The 15,828-nt window shown below is 38.2% G+C and overlaps 1 protein-coding gene across 2 annotated transcripts; it reads left to right on the forward strand.

Moving 5' to 3' along the window:
* The first annotated feature begins 488 nt into the window (after nucleotides 1-488).
* On the forward strand, nucleotides 489-9,081 carry LOC140930394 (estradiol 17-beta-dehydrogenase 8-like). Of its 2 annotated transcripts, none has more exons than XM_073380078.1 (8): nucleotides 489-537; nucleotides 3,473-3,789; nucleotides 4,416-4,511; nucleotides 5,497-5,582; nucleotides 6,248-6,332; nucleotides 6,663-6,705; nucleotides 7,230-7,304; nucleotides 8,509-9,081. In XM_073380078.1, the coding sequence occupies exons 1-8, from the start codon at nucleotides 489-491 to the stop codon at nucleotides 8,523-8,525; spliced, it is 768 nt and encodes a 255-aa protein (XP_073236179.1). In that variant the 3' UTR covers nucleotides 8,526-9,081. The 2 variants fall into 2 exon arrangements, with proteins under 2 accessions (XP_073236179.1, XP_073236178.1); XM_073380077.1 differs by lacking the exon at nucleotides 489-537 and adding an exon at nucleotides 1,371-1,479.
* Nucleotides 9,082-15,828: the final 6,747 nt, after the last annotated feature.

The raw sequence follows: 15,828 nt of genomic DNA on the forward strand, positions 1-15,828 counted from the left end.
GTTCTTCCAATTCATTGAAAACCCAAAGAAGTGTTTTTTTTTTTGGTAATGGTGGTTGTTTACCATTTACAAAAAGCTAGATGAAATTCTTCCCGAAAATCAGTTCAGGGGCGGATCCAGGATTTTTTATAGGAGGGGGTGCACTCGTCTCTGCGGCTCTACTTCAACACCAATAAACCACCTAGTTTTTTTTTTTGCAGAATACCAGTTGTATTAGAAAACCGCAGGTCATCTCGGGGGGGGGGGGGTGCGCACCCCCTGCACCCTCCCCCTAGATCCGCCCCTGCAGTTTGAAAAGTTAATGACGACCTTTTCAAACAGCAAGGGATGGAGCCTCCCCATATAAAACTATATTGAGTAACCCACCCCCCCATCCCGGGCCGTTGTATTCGTCCCACTTGCACTCGTCCTACCCCTTCAAACAAAATGATGGCCACTTTTCAGTAATTTTACATGAAGAAAACTATGCCTCCAAGCCTTTCTACAATATGGCGGCAGTTGCTGGAAGTTTGGTTGGGCGTCTGGCATTAGTTACAGGTAAGTTTTTGTTTTGTGATGCTAATAAGGTCTCTCTTAGGATTAATAAATGGAGAGAAAGATTTTTAAGGTCTCCTTCATCTTTGTTCTTCACAGAGGCAATTTTTAGGGCTTGCACTCACATAGGGCTATTGCATTTTAATAACATCCATACCCTAGCCAGGCTTCTGTTGAGGACTTACCTAATTTCTTCTTACCCTCTAGGCCTGCAAAATTAAATAACAATGCATTCACCCCTGAAGACTTCCATAAATTATGGGTCTACTCCTGAAGAATTTAATGTAAACGTGATTTTTTCTATAAAAATTGCATGAATTAATAGTTCATCAACAACATCAACAACAACATTTTTATTTCCACTGTAGACAACTAAAAGAATATACAAGAAATATAATTATTAATTTAGACGGAACCAAACTTCTGGTTAAGTACATCTGTGACACAGCACAGAAAATCCTTGTTCTGAGCCACTTGGGTACCAGAATTTGAGTACGCAGCATTATTGCGAAGGGTGTAATTTGCAGGTTGCAGGTCAGGGTTTAAAAAGGTTTATGGCTGATGTTTGGCTACCTCCCCTAAAACAGGACATTACAATGATGTTTTGGTGATGTCATACATGTAGGTGTCTTCACTGGGTCACACGCATGCGCAAAACCTGAAATATCAGATCTCAGTTCTTTACATCGATTCCCAGATCTTTCGAGACAAGAAGGAAGGTTCTAAAATTTTTTGGAGGGGATTAGATTTCGTAACCCTCTTTATCAGAATTCTAAATTCAAGTGCAGCCAGAACTCGTTATCATATTTTTGTTTTGTCTCGTCACTTCACAAAAAAGAAAATATGAATGATAAAAAACTGGATGTTGAAATTTCTGGTGGTTAATGATCTACTTTCCTCATGCTGGCTATCCATGGCGTGGACCCAACATGGATTTTTTTAATGGTACGTGAACTGGCCTTGTTTGTTTCTTTTTCCTGTTAAACTAATATGACACTTTATTTTTTGTATAATTGAGTTGCACAGATAAATATGTGACACCATGGCTGTATGATTTCCTGTGTAGGTATGGCAGTAGCGATAGTGATGGGGAACTGGTCTTTTCTGGGAGAAGATGCTATTTTCACAGACTTCTTATGAATCATTTCCAGTAACCAATCGTCACAGTGTCACGCATATGTTATTGCAGATTTTGTGCCAAATTACATCACTGGCCCATCAGTGAATGTATGCATTGCTCTCTTGGGATACCTTCTTTTTGTTTTGTCCTTTTAAGGTATCTGCACAGGCAAATTTTACACATTTTTGCATCATTTTTAGTGGTTGTTTTATGGATAATATCTATATGTCACTACATTGACAGTATTCCTCAGTTCTTGAGGAACTAGAATATATCAAAATAAACTATGTTATGTCACCCAAAAGGTGTTAATTTAATTACCCCTAGGGTGGCACGGAAAGAGAAAAATCAAAATTTCAGAAGAATCCTTAGAGTTATTGTTAAAAAATAAATGTAAGACAAATAAGGACGTAAGATAGAATAATTCTGTGTTTGACCACGACACAGCTCCAATTAATCCAGCCTCTAGGGCACAATTTGCTATTTTGTAATTTGACCCATATTTTGACATCAATAACTCAGCTGTACGGCAATTCTAACCTTTAGTCAAACACAGATCTGTTCATTAACATGCTGTTTGTGTATTTGCCAAATTTCACGAAGTAATAATGATCCATTCCTCCAAAAAACTGGTTCCCGTAAGTCAAGGTAAATCGGTCACGCGGTAATTAACGTTTTTCCAGTGTGAAAAAGCTTATTTTCTTAATTCTCAAAATCAACTGTTTTTCCTCGATACTACCATTACAGACCTTCTTGCCCGCCATTTTGAATCACCGCTGTGTAAAATGCTCGTGGAAGCCTAAGAAAATGCCAAATGACCTCTCTATAGCCCCCTTGGATTTTGATACGTGACCAGTTGCTAGGTGTGACGCATTTCCGGAAGATGCGTTACTCAGTGTCAGCGCGCCGAAGTATGAAGATTGAAGAAGAGTTTTATTCAAAATTGAAAAGAATTGCTTCTGTAAAGTGAAAGAAATTGGCAGAAAAACAGACCAGAGGATTAGGGGCCAAGAAAACGTTTTACTCTCCCGGCAAAATTGTCAGAAAATATCAGGTGAGAAGACACACCAATGTCATGTAAATTTAAAACAATAATAAGCCCTGGAAAACGGAGTGTATTTCAAGAACATAACAAATTTTGACAAGAAGCAAGTAATATTAGTCATCACAGCTTTAACAGAAGCAAGAAAAATCAAGTTGGACACACAGCGGCTGTAGTTTGTCAATGAATCCAAGCAGTGAATAGATTTTGTTCAGCGCATCAATAGAACTTGATGCTGGAAAGAGGAGTCAAATATTGCGCTCCTGCTGTCCTTTTCCTTAGTAACGGAAATGAAAATTTTTCTTTAACTTCCGGTAAATCAGTCAACTTTTGAGTAGATTTTCTCTTAAATGCCAAGGTATATTCAAAAAAGAACACCAGATATGCATATTACATCATCTGAACTTACTGTAGAAAGATTTTGAGGGCAAAATAAAATGTTGAAAATTTGCCTGTGCAAATACCTTAAAAGCGTGGTATTAACTTACAGTGTGACCTTGTGTCATTATAACAAATTCTGACCTGCAACCTGCAACCTGCAACCCTAACCTGCTGCCTGTAACCTGCAATTTACACCCTCCGCCATTATTGGCCTGCTAAAATAGCCATTGTCAGTTTGCCAATCAGATTAAAAGGAAATTTGAAACGAATTTCCAGTAATTTGTTGAATCTGTTAGAGGCCAGTAACAAGACTGTCCAGGTTTAGATTATGTATACAACGCAGGCTTATTGTTTTTCAAATTAAAAAATTATTAACGATGCATTTGGTTTTGAAGGTGGTGCCAGTGGAATTGGTCGGGCTGTCTGTCAAGCTTTAGCCACAGAAGGAGCCGGTGTCGTTGTAACAGATCTTAACAGTCAAGGGACTCAGGAAACAGTAGACAGCTTATCACAACATGCCAGCTTAAAACACAAAAACTATTCTTTAGACGTGTCAAGTGGAGAGGAAATACATAAGGTGTTGGAGTATATTATAAGTGGGTATAAGAAGCCACCATGCATTTTAGTCAATTGTGCTGGCATCACTAGTGATGAATTCTTACTGAAAATGGATGAGGAAAAGTTTGATAAGGTCATTAAAGTCAACCTCAAGGTGAGTGGCTTTAACCATCCATGCAAATGGCATTGAAAAAATTAACATTTACTCTTCACTCATTTTGTTAAAGACTGATCTACTTGATTTCAGTTGATGTGCAGAACTGCTGGCTTATATATCTTAGATATAAGCATACTTCTAAGCACAAGAAAGCTATAACTAAACTGGAATGATGCAAAGAAAAGCATAAGAACAAGCAGGAAAAACGTGCTGCTATGTTGGATTCATCTTTTTTTTTTCAGTTCTTTAGTGCCAACATTAATAATTACATGTACCAAAACATTTAAGTGTGTTTATGCATATGCTTGCATCTTACTATTTTTATGCTATATAACCCAAGATTTCTTTTAATAACATCAGCCATTAAAATTCTGGGGATTTCTTGCTATTATATAGGTTAAAAATGGATCAGAAACAAGTAAAAAATAATGTGGATAAGAAAGAATGATGTTTTGGTGTCAACTTGACACCATTTTCAATGTTTACGGTGAACAGACTTAAAGTGATGACAAAACTAACGTCAAGCAAACTGTAAAAATAGAATAATATTTGGCTCCTGTAATATTTTTTTAAAAAACTGACTCCTCCTGTTGTTTACATGGCTGATCTGCCTCTCTTTCCAGGGGACATTTTTGATGACTCAAGCTGTTGCAAAAGTTATGGTTGATCAAGGTGTTAAAAATGGTTCTATTGTGAATTTGGCGAGTATAGTAGGCAAGGTGAGAAAAATTTATGTGGTGTGCTGTGCAGTGGAACCAAGCTCCATCATGGAATCCCATCGTTTTGCCTGAAAGTGAATAGGGATTTTTAGCATCGACGACCGTGACGGCAACAAGAACATCAAAACAGGAAGGATCACGCTTTTTTGTACATTTCTTTGCCGTTGCTGCATGACTGCCATGGAAAATGCCTAATTTCACGTTTTATCAAGGATGTAACAAGTGACGAGGAAATTTTCTTTCTCTTTCTAAGCTTGAGTGTGGTCCCAAAGGAATCAACTCTAGGGAAATTTGCCTACATTAGACATTTTCATTTATTCATTTTAAAAGTGACGTTTTCATTGCCATAGCCGTCGCCATTGCTAAAACTCCCTATTTACTAGTAACAATTTAATTCAGGCTACGTTCACACAGTACTGCTCGAATTTTCAATCAGTTGAAAAATTTGACTGGACACTTTGTTTTCACTAAGCTGTTCAATATTTTTGCATTGTTCACACAGAACTGTCAAACCGTACTATTTCCAAGCAAAGCCATTAATAACACGACTCGTAAATCCATGTTTGCAATGTGTATTTGTCACAGGATGGAAAGACAGTGACTTTACAGCTATGTGGATTAACAGCTTAATTTTTCTAGTAAAAATTTACCACAATCTCTCTCAATGATCAACATAATGATCCTTACAATTACTGAGGTAGACTTCAGTTCTGTCTTATGGATATTTTCCATATGGTCATTGCCATATTGCTAAGTTCAGACTGCTGGCCTTTTTTCTGCAACCATAACAAAAAAAAAGCTTCATGGAGTCGTAATCAACTGAAATAATCCAGGTAATTGGGCAAACTGCTGTCATGCAAGTTGACTTTTGATCAACATGACCACAATTCCACCATGAGTAACCCAAAACTCCAGTCCTCAACTTATCCTACAACTACATCAATATGATCATGTCTTTGAAAACATTCTTCCTTTACAATACCAGGTTGGAAATCTTGGTCAGGTTAACTATGCTGCTTCTAAAGCTGGTGTCGAGGGACTCACTAGGTCATGTGCCAAAGAACTTGCTAAGTATGTGTCTCATAGTTCATATTGATTTTGGATGGGTAGCAGGAAAGTTGCAGAAAGGAGAGTATTTGTATGTTTTGCCTTCTACACTGCACCAGCCTGTAGTACCCTAAGTTTTAATTATTTACTGGATTTGTTGAATTTTGCTAATGGTTTTTAACTCTGCAATTTAGGTTCCCAGGGTCATTGGGTCTTCTAAGTATTTTCTTCTTTGGGAGTGTGGGTGTATTCCCCTAACTAGCCCTGAAGATTAATCTATCTTGACCAGAGTGTGAATTCCACAATAAGTCAGTGGCATAAATTAATAGTTTGCTGTGAGATTCAGGGAACCATGAACACCTGAAATTATTTCTGGACTGTTTTTGTGTTGCAAGGAAAACCCAATCAGGCATGAGAAAACTTTAGCTGCAAGTAGAAACGGTAATTAGTGTGTGGTCTTGTGGCCTGTTTCCATCTCCTGATCATATTGTGATTGGTTACAGTACCATAAACATTCCTGCAATATTTCAGGTGTTCACTATTCTCTGGGTTGGACAGTAAGTGTTACTTACATGTATTAAAGACATAATAATACTATTTTTGTTTTTCAATGAAGTGCTGTTACCAACTGATGTAATTTTAACAAATTGCTAACAGTTTACACTGCTTTTGCTTTGTGTGTGTCTCAGGTTTGGTGTTAGATGTAATGCTGTTCTACCTGGTTTCATTGAAACTCCGATGACTGAAGCTGTCCCTGAAAAAATCATAGAAAAGGTGTGTGACCACTGGATCAGTTTAACGTTTTCACTCCCAAAAGTGGTCATACTCAAAATTCAACAAACCGTTCACAAACTCAAAAGTTGGAACTACATACTAAATAAATAGTACCATGTGAAAGTATTGCTGAAGAGGTTTCATTTGAATGGTAACACCATAGGATTTCATTCACAAACTCGAAAGTGAGAAACACCTTACAAGATTTCATTGGTCATTCTGGTTGAAAAGGGTTCGGTCCCATGAGTTTCTAGTGACAAATTAAAGCAGTTAACCAAAAATTTTGATTTAACAAAATGTTTCCTGATGTATTCTATTTCATTTTTCTAGTTAAAGAAACAGATTCCTATGTTCAGACTTGGCCAACCATCAGGTTAGAACAGTGAACCTTTGATTTGAAGAGTTTGTGATGTGTGAGTTTCTTTGTTTCCACGTGTTTTACTTTACAGACCATAAAAGGCCATACACAAATGAACTTAACTTGGTGCACTGGTATAGGATGGCTTATCTGTCCTTATAGTACTGAAATGACACTTGAGCCTCTCATCTTATTTGACAACTTTCTGTCAACGACAGTTTTAGTTACCACTTAATTCAACCCGGGGCACCTCTGTAAATTTTGATGGTACACTCAGGTCTTTGCAGCCTGTGCCACAGATGAAACTAAACTCTGGTTAAGTCCGTCTGCGAAACAGCGCCAAAATTCTTGTTCTGTGTAGGATTTGAGTACGCGTTCTTCTTGCGTTCTACCTTTACCCTTTGTTAGTTCAGAGAGAGATACAGATGATATGCTTTCATAAACGTTGACGAAACAGTTCAAAAAGGACTTAACTTTGTCTTTTTTCTATTTCTTTTGCTTTTGTTGGTGGTGAATTTTTCCGTTGATGAATTTCTTAGACGTAGCTGATGTGGTTACCTTCCTTGCATCTGACAGAAGCAGTTACATCACCGGCGCAAGCATTGAAGTTACAGGTACGGTTCATATGTCAATAGAGACCTTGAGACTCGAGGTTTTTCGGTAGTTCCAGCAAATCGCTAACGTCAAGAAGTCACGTGACTAGTGCCTTGCCGTCAGCTTCGCTGTTTGAGGTTCACGTTTGTACGGCGAGACAACGCTGTTGAGGTTAGTGAAGTATCCCAAGGTCTTATGTGACCTATAACATCACAAGCCCATGTTTGCCAAACGTAGGACATAATGCCTTTTAGAACTCTTTTGCTTATTAGTTACCGAATTCTTTTTCATTGAAACATAATTTTGCAAGACGATTTTTTAGCTGAAATAAACGTCAACGAATGAATGAACGTAAGTCCCAAAAATGGGCAGACGGCTAACGTGAAACCGCTAACCTCAAAACCGCGGTTTGCCGTTTGCGGTAAGATGGCCAAACCTCGATCTTGTAAGATCTCTAATAAGACAAACTAAAAACGCAAAAGGGCCTACATTTTGGCAAGAGACCATCTCCGATTTCCAAAACGTTTCCCTTTCAAAACGAGGCTCAGTGCAAAACCTTTCTTGTGAAAATGAGTTTTATTTGCACGAGAGTGCATATCAATGGCTTTGCACTTAGCCTCGCTTTGAAACTGAGGCTTTGGACAACTTGGATAATGACCCTAATGTATGATTACGTCAGATGAGCAAAATTCACCACCAAGCCCCGTTTGTAAGCAAAACTCTTCGCATTTGCACTCTTTGGGTGTGAATACAGTAAAATTCCGAAAATAAGCCGCCCAAACTCGTAACGCAAAAAAACCTTCCGTTAAATCGCCCCTCCGACTATAAGCCCCTCCCCCCCGGGGGGGGGGGGGGGCTTGTAATTGGAAATTGCCCTAATACAAAGCAAAAACGGTAAATTTCCTTCCAACTAAAAGGCTAGCCCAATCGATTTTGAAACGTAATTTTCTCTCCGTAGATAAGCCCCTCCGAATATAGGCCCCTCTTTAAGGGCCTTTGAAAAATATAAGCCCCAAAGCTTATTTTCGGAATTTTACGGTATTCTTTTCAACTGTTCTGCCTTGGGAATTTATTTATCCAAAACGTAGCAACTTTTCAACTTCAAAACGAGGCTTGGTGGTGAAATTTGCTCGTCTGACGTAAACATGCTAATAAGGGTCATTGGCCATTTGTGAGGGTACGTTTCTGTTTTGATTTCATATTTATTTTGCCTTCTCTTTTAAGGTGGGCTGTTTATGTAAAGAAAAATAGAAGCTTTACTATGGAACTTCTTCCATTAAACGCCGCGCCCAGAGACAACCTTTTCGAGTTGTGCAGCAGCAACTTTGACGAAGAGGGAAACAAGGGCCTGGAGCACATCTTAACTGAAGTCTTGCTTTTTCCACCAATACACATATACTCCCCCTTTGTCTGGAAATACTTCAGTTAGTTACACGAGAGTGACGGGGTGGTTGTTGCTAGACAGACAGCCAGCTAGCCAGCGTTGAACTACGTTATATTTATAACGGATAATTTAAATAGTTAAATACAAAAAGTTCATTAAGTGAGCAAGAGCTGATGGGACAAAACTGTCCTGTCGCTGATCAAGGTTATTCGCTTTTAAGTTTTATCGCGTTTTTTAACCTCGCTTTTTAAATATAGGCTACCTTTTCTGGAGTTTAGTTCAGTGTTACAGCCCTATCAAGTTTATACAAAGAAAGAAAAATTCGAAGTTGGTCGTCTGAGTGGCAATAGGAAGTTTCATTTCGTAGTCGTGCTGTGACGGCAAGGAAATGTACTAAAAAGTGACTTGCACGTACAGAGTTGTTGTTTTGCTTACTTAACTATTTTTTGATTTTGACGTTCTTGTTGCCGTTGTTGTTGCTTAACTGACCTTTCTCCAATCCACCAATCCTCGGTTCTTTCTCGCTAAAGATAAAAATAATATATGAGTAAAAAGAATGTTAGAAGTTAATAGGTACCATTGTTTGTAATAGTCAAGAGTGTTGATAAAACACAGTTACGTTTTTAAACTAAAGAAGAATATTATTTATAATATAAACAAGTTGTAATTGTTAATTATCTGTATCAGTTGCGTCGTAAACTTTCAAAGTAGTGGAACCTTTAAAAAGTTGTTGTAATTATGTGTAAATAACAGGTTAAACTTCATCTAGACTACGAACAAGCTCTACGGGGGGGCCCTGGGTCGGGGAAGAAATAAAGGGGGAGAAGCTCTTGTTCAAGTGCCTAATTATTACCGTTTGGTACAGGTTTTACCAATCTCGACCCCCAGAGCCCTTGACTAGAGCCTTCATATCTTACGACTGTTAACTGTGTTGTTGGAACCTCAGGCAAAAGGTCCTCATTTCTTCTTGTGTCTAAAGAAAAGAACTAACGGAACGTTCAGTAAAAGTCGTCTCGGTTCATGCACAAATAAACCTGGTGTTCACTGATAAAACACTTTTTAATAATAAGTTTACTACTTTTCAAGTTTCAATTGGTTTTTCAAACTGAGTAAAGGCAGGATGGCTTACCATCTGTCCTTTCTTGGTTACTCTGTGGAGCGACGATTGAATGGCCTGATCAGTTAAGCACAAAAAGAAAAGGGAATTGCAAGTCGGCCTACCTCTGAAGAAAGGTCCACATACTTTACATTCATAATGCAATGAAATACAAATCTCTCCAAAAGAGGAGATGGAAGTTAATTCACTATTTTTAATTATTAAGGCCAAATTGCCACCTAGAGTATTGCGTCAAAAGAGAAAAAACTGAATATGATATTTGTCATGCATCAGGTCAAAATTTACCTTGGTTCAATTTTACTTTTCTTTTACCAGGGAATTGTAAGGACTATGAAAATGAGTTTTTACAAATGGAAAATATAATTTGAGTCTTTTGACTCAAACAAGCATATTCTCAGCCAGCCTCCGAATGTGGCTTAATGGAGGAAAAGCTTTCTTCAGACATTGTAGTCCTCGTTCGACATCCTTTAATGACACCGCAATCGTAAGAAAATTCTATCCTAAGAAATTCCATCCTTGATGTAAATCGAAGAAGCTTTCTAAAGATTTGCCGTCAACTTGATGGGAATTTGCATATGATCACTCCTGATTATAGAAGGGTGCACAGTCCGTAGTCAAGTATATCATTCTGATTGCAGCGTATTAAACTGCAGAGCCAACAAACCCTGATCCTTTTCTCTGCTTCTGAGCTGCGAAAGTTGATTTAAATCTTGCGTACATAGAAGCTGAGGACGTAATCATAACTTTAACAGCTTTGATAGTGAGAAAGGTGGGTTAATTTTGATGATAATATCAAAGGTGACGAATTACTCCTTAATTTTGGTGCGAAATTTAAGCGTTAATTTGTAATTTCACATGTGAAATTACAAAATTGCCATCTTGGTAGCCTTCCGTACGTCTCAGTATCAAGATGGCGACGAAGTTTTAAAATGCCGTGAATGAAGATGTCAGGGCACAAAAAGACGCTTTAGAAAACCTGAACACACGAAAGAGCACATCAAGAAGGATTCTAACAGGTATTTTGTCAAAAAATTTTAAGGTCTAAACATGTGAGTGAGTGGAGTTCTCGATCGATACGATCCAGGATAAATATGTCAAAAATTCACGATTGCTAACGTAATTCGCGACCCATGATATTAATAGGTAATGGTATACTCGTGAGATTAGGGACTAATTTCACTCGTCACCGTTTGATTAGACTTACTAATGATGGTGATGATGATAATAATGATATTCATGACAATGAAAACAATCGGTGACGTTATAAAAGCAGGATAAAAGTAAAGGAGATAATGATTATGTAGATAGAGCTGATTACCGCGCAAAGTAAAAGACAGTACAGTTTAGTGCATTAATAATAAAAACATCCGAGCTTCATTGAACTAAAAAATAAGGAACTTCACTTGTGCAGTGGTTTTCAATAATGTTACAAATATTTAATATTTCAATAGCATCTAAAAAAATTAGCATCCCCCTCTCCTGCCTTCAGAAATTTTTACCATCCCCCCTTTTCCCTTCAAAAAATTTTAAAACCCCCAAAAAATCTTCTGCCAATTCACCCTTTCCCCCCACTTCTTGTAGTACACATAATTAATGCAGTCTTAATTTCTAATTTCGCGAGTATTAAATTTCGCTAAATTTGGTGATTTTCGCGATTTGGGAAAAATCGCGAAATTTAATACCCGCGAAATTTTTATTACCAGACATATGCATATCCAGAAAATAACCAAATTTAGTGTTGTTTTTTTAGTTATTCCACTGACAAATCTCAGTTAAGAGTATTTGGTTTGATTTTGTCCATCAGCCTTCCACCGCAACACTCTCGCTGTCCGAACCGTCCTCCGTTGTTAACTGATTCTTCAAACTCTCGCTTGTGAAGTCGTCAAACTTTCCATCTGTTGATCCTTCTTTGCTGTTGTTGTTGTTGTTTGCGATAAAATTATTAATTCTGTTGTTACTGTTCGTCTGTTCTGAGGTTCGGATTTTTTGCGAAATTTACAGTGTAATACTCGCGGTGAAAATAAGCTAGGTAGTTCATCGGCTGTTTTTGCCTACAACGCTTTATAGAAACTTGACATTATAGCCAGGATTTTTCCTGAAGATGACAAATTCACAGCTTTGTATCAAACAATGAGATATCCCCACAAAAAAAAGGCATTATGTATATCAAACGTTGCAAACAACAAAATCGAGCTTTGAAAAACTGTTTTGAAAAACCACAATTATACTTCGTTTCAATCTTCTTCTTGTTTGTCAATCCATGCGTCCTTTTGTATTTGCTGTGTTTTCATACATTGTCTTAGTGTTTTGAAGCTTTATTTTATGTTTTACTTACTTTGCTGGCAGCTCTCTCTCTTTCGTGCCACAGCTCCTGTAAGCCAGTGTTCAATCTAGTTTTCGTTCCCCACCCCCTGCAGAAAGAATGAAGCTTCAAAGGAGGCTTTTTCTTCCCTCATTCCCACCTAGCTAAAAGGTTTTGTGCACATTGTTGAGGCCAATAATCACCTTACTTTAGCATCGTTGCACATTAATTTCTGTCACGCGTATATACGTAGAGCCTTTGTGCCATGATACGCGCATCAAGTGTGGCATTTCCACTCGTAAATGACCCAGCTTAGCCTGAGAAAACAACCAACATTTCGCGACGCCACCACTGGTTTCCCCGCGAAATGACGTCTGAGGCCAACGAGCTCAGAAATTCCATACTGATGACGTGTCACTACCCATATCTGGGTAGTGCTCTTCTGATTGGTTAAAAATTTGCCTTCACCAATCAGAAGTACTACCAAGATCTGGATAGTGACGAAAATCAAAATCCATCCCCGAGTGGACCCGAAGTAGCTCTCTGTACGGTGGTGTACACGTGCAAGTTATGGAGTGAAATACCTTGTACAAAACTCAGGGATCGTACAGAGCATCAATTTTCAGCAATTTTCCAGACCTGAAAAAAGTCTCGAAAATGGAGATAAAGTCTGAAAAAATAGTAAAAAAACCTTGAGTTTTTTTTTCAAAGCTACAAAAAAATAGTGCTTTATTAGTGAAATGTTTTTCGTTTTGGTCAAATCTTATTTAATTTCGCCCGTATGTTTGCAGCCTATCATGAAAAAATCTTTGTTCCTGCGTTTTTTTAAGGTCTCTATTGATCACTGACCTATTTGATAACCTTGAGTCTGGAAAAAGAAATTATTGTTTTGGAAAAAAGTCTGGAAAAGTCTTAAATTTATTTCCTGGTATCTGTGCAAAGGATGAACGGTAGTTAAAAAAAACGATCAGATAGGGATTTTTGGAAGTAAAGCAGGGATGGTAAAACGGACCGAAAAGAATTGTCACCATTCCTGCCCCATTGGTTCGTTGGAGAACTTCGATGCAAACGCAGGCGTCTAGAAATTTAGAATCACGTTTACAGTTAACGCCATTTTTAAACATGTTGGTAAGCTTTCTGTTTCTTCATCTTTACTACCCCAAAATAAAGACATTCATGCCAGGTTTATCCGTAATGATAATTTAATTTTCTCAGTTTTTATCTGTTGATTTCCTAACTTGAGTAACTGTAATACTTGAATCTGATGTTTCGACTTTGACGTCAACGTAATTCTACTATTCCAAATAGACGGGAGTGATCGCGGCAGTAACTTTTATGAGACCAAATTTATGGATTCCAGTCGTTGAAAGGAAAATCGAGAGATTTAGAGTCGCGTTTACGGCAAACGGCAAACATTAGACCCAAGGTGACATTTCGATTTCTTGAATTAGGAAATGAACAGGTACAAACTTTGCAAAATAATTGTTATGGATCACATGAGAGGACACAGAGGCTTTTTACTGGAAGTACAATCCCACGCAGGGATGTTTTCTCCGCTGGCAGCTAATCAAACTTAATCCCATTTAATATGTCGCGCTCCTCGAAAGTGCGAAAATTTTCTTGTCGTGTATTAGATTTCAGATACATTTTTTTAATCTTCATTTCGCGCCAGAATAAATTAGTTTGCGCGCAAAGCGTTCCCGAAAAAATCACAAGGTTTGTCCCACTTGGAGTCCACCTTCTGGAGATACGCCGGCTTGGTAGCTGAAATACATTGCCGAGGCGAAGATCTCTCAAGGTAATTAAGGCATGGGTCCCCAGGTGTTAAGTCAAAAAGTAGGGGGGTGGTCTATCTTTCGATACATTAGCAGTGGCAAGCTGAAAACTTGTCAGACACATAAAAGGCTAGTTTTTATCTATTTGGTATGCTCCAATTATGCAAATAAGGTCACATGACACGCCACACCCATAAAACCCTTGAACTTAAATGGGCACACTTTTTCTTGTTTCCTTCATTTTTCTACTAGTTTCATAATTTTAAGGCCGTTAAGTATGTCATTTCTGCGCTTGGCAATGTCAAGAGTTTTCAAAGGAAAGGCATGTTAAAATGATACATTTGTATTGGGAGACTGGGTACTAGTCGAAAAACCCGTTTATTTTCAAAATAGATGAGATATTTGAAAGTTGCCAAGCACAGTTTTGTAGCGGCTTATATTTTGTATCTTCTTAGGGTAGTAAAGTAAGATAACTTTAGCTAAAAAGTGTGCCCATTTTTTCTTAAAGATATTTTGAAACTTTGAGGAGCTGTAAGGTCACGTGACCTAATTTGCATAATTTTGGTCTATTTTAAAGCATCAATTTTGGTGTTGTGTAATATTTTTTGGTATTTTCTGCTTCATGATAAACCATTCATATTATAGACCACCCCCCTCATTTTTACAGGAAAATGGCTGTGGACCCATGCCTTAATTTACCTGAGCTGGCATTTTTTCCTCCTCGTCGTATTTTCTCCACAACAAATGTTTATATTTGTGGTGAGAATGCAGCGCATATCGGTGGATTTTACTTCATGCGGCTTGCTAATTCTGAAAGAAGAGTGCCGGATTTCATCGTTTTGTCCATGTTTACTAGTGTTGGCGAATGTAAGGTAAATGAACCGACAACTGTAAGGTAAGAATTGAAGTTTTAAATTTGTTACTCGGCGAAAAATCGTGGAATTGGAATTCGTGAAACCCGTGGGTATTACCTCTGTTACCTAATGTCATGCGATGACTCCTCGCTTTTTCGATGCGTAACACCGATACAAGAGATAAACTTCTTTCGCAAATTGAAGTATAATTTACTTAACGAGACCATTTGACGAATATTTCTGGATATATGCTTTATTTATATTTGCTTGGCTTATTCAGGCTACATGCCAGGAGTTTGATGACAATGTTTTGTGTGCTATAATTATGCTGATAAATTTTTGCACCTTTATATTGAAGCTCATGTAAGCCAAACGTTTCTAACCTCTAGCAAAACACTCTTCTATTGTGGAGGAACTTTTAACGTCTTTCGGGGCCCAATATGGTGTCAAATTTTTAGGGGGAACAAAGGTTGATTTTTGGCCAAACAGACTATAGCTTTTTTGTCTCTGAAGAGAGCGCGAGGCAAACGTCCGTCACAGAGCGCAGGGTAACCCAGTGATTCTTTAGGTAGAGCTAACAAACATAGGCTGCACTTTAGGTGGCACACCCATGGGTGCGGTGTAATCCAGTGATTCTTTAGGTAGAGCTAACAAACATAGGCTGCACTTTAGGTGGCACACCCATGGGTGCAGTGTAACCCAGTGATTCTTTAGGTAGAGCTAACAAACATAGGCTGCACTTTAGGTGGCACACCCATGGGTGCAGTGTAATCAAGTGTTTCTTTAGGTAGAGCTAACAAACATAAGCTGCACTTTAGGTGGCACACCCATGGGTGCGGTGTAATCCAGTGATTCTTTAGGTAGAGCTAACAAACATAGGCTGCACTTTAGGTGGCACACCCATGGGTGCAGTGTAATCCAGTGATTCTTTAGGTAGAGCTAACAAACATAAGCTGCACTTTAGGTGGCACACCCATGGGTGCAGTGTAACCCAGTGATTCTTTAGGTAGAGCTAACAAACATAGACTGCACTTTAGGTGGCACACCCATGGGTGCAGTGTAACCAATGATTATTTTAGGTAGAGCTTACAAACATAAATTATACAGGTATA

The sequence above is a fragment of the Porites lutea genome, chromosome 3, assembly GCF_958299795.1.
Source record: "Porites lutea chromosome 3, jaPorLute2.1, whole genome shotgun sequence".
In the NCBI taxonomy this organism is placed as follows: Eukaryota; Metazoa; Cnidaria; class Anthozoa; order Scleractinia; family Poritidae; genus Porites; species Porites lutea.

Bases quoted from the DNA above. Each gene is read 5' to 3' on its own strand.
- LOC140930394 (XM_073380077.1), top strand. From the start codon at position 1,419: ATGATCTACTTTCCTCATGCTGGCTATCCATGGCGTGGACCCAACATG. The intron at 5,583-6,247 runs GTATGTGTCTCA...TGTGTGTCTCAG, and splicing joins TGTGCCAAAGAACTTGCTAA to GTTTGGTGTTAGATGTAATG. The intron at 6,333-6,662 runs GTGTGTGACCAC...TCATTTTTCTAG, and splicing joins CTGAAAAAATCATAGAAAAG to TTAAAGAAACAGATTCCTAT.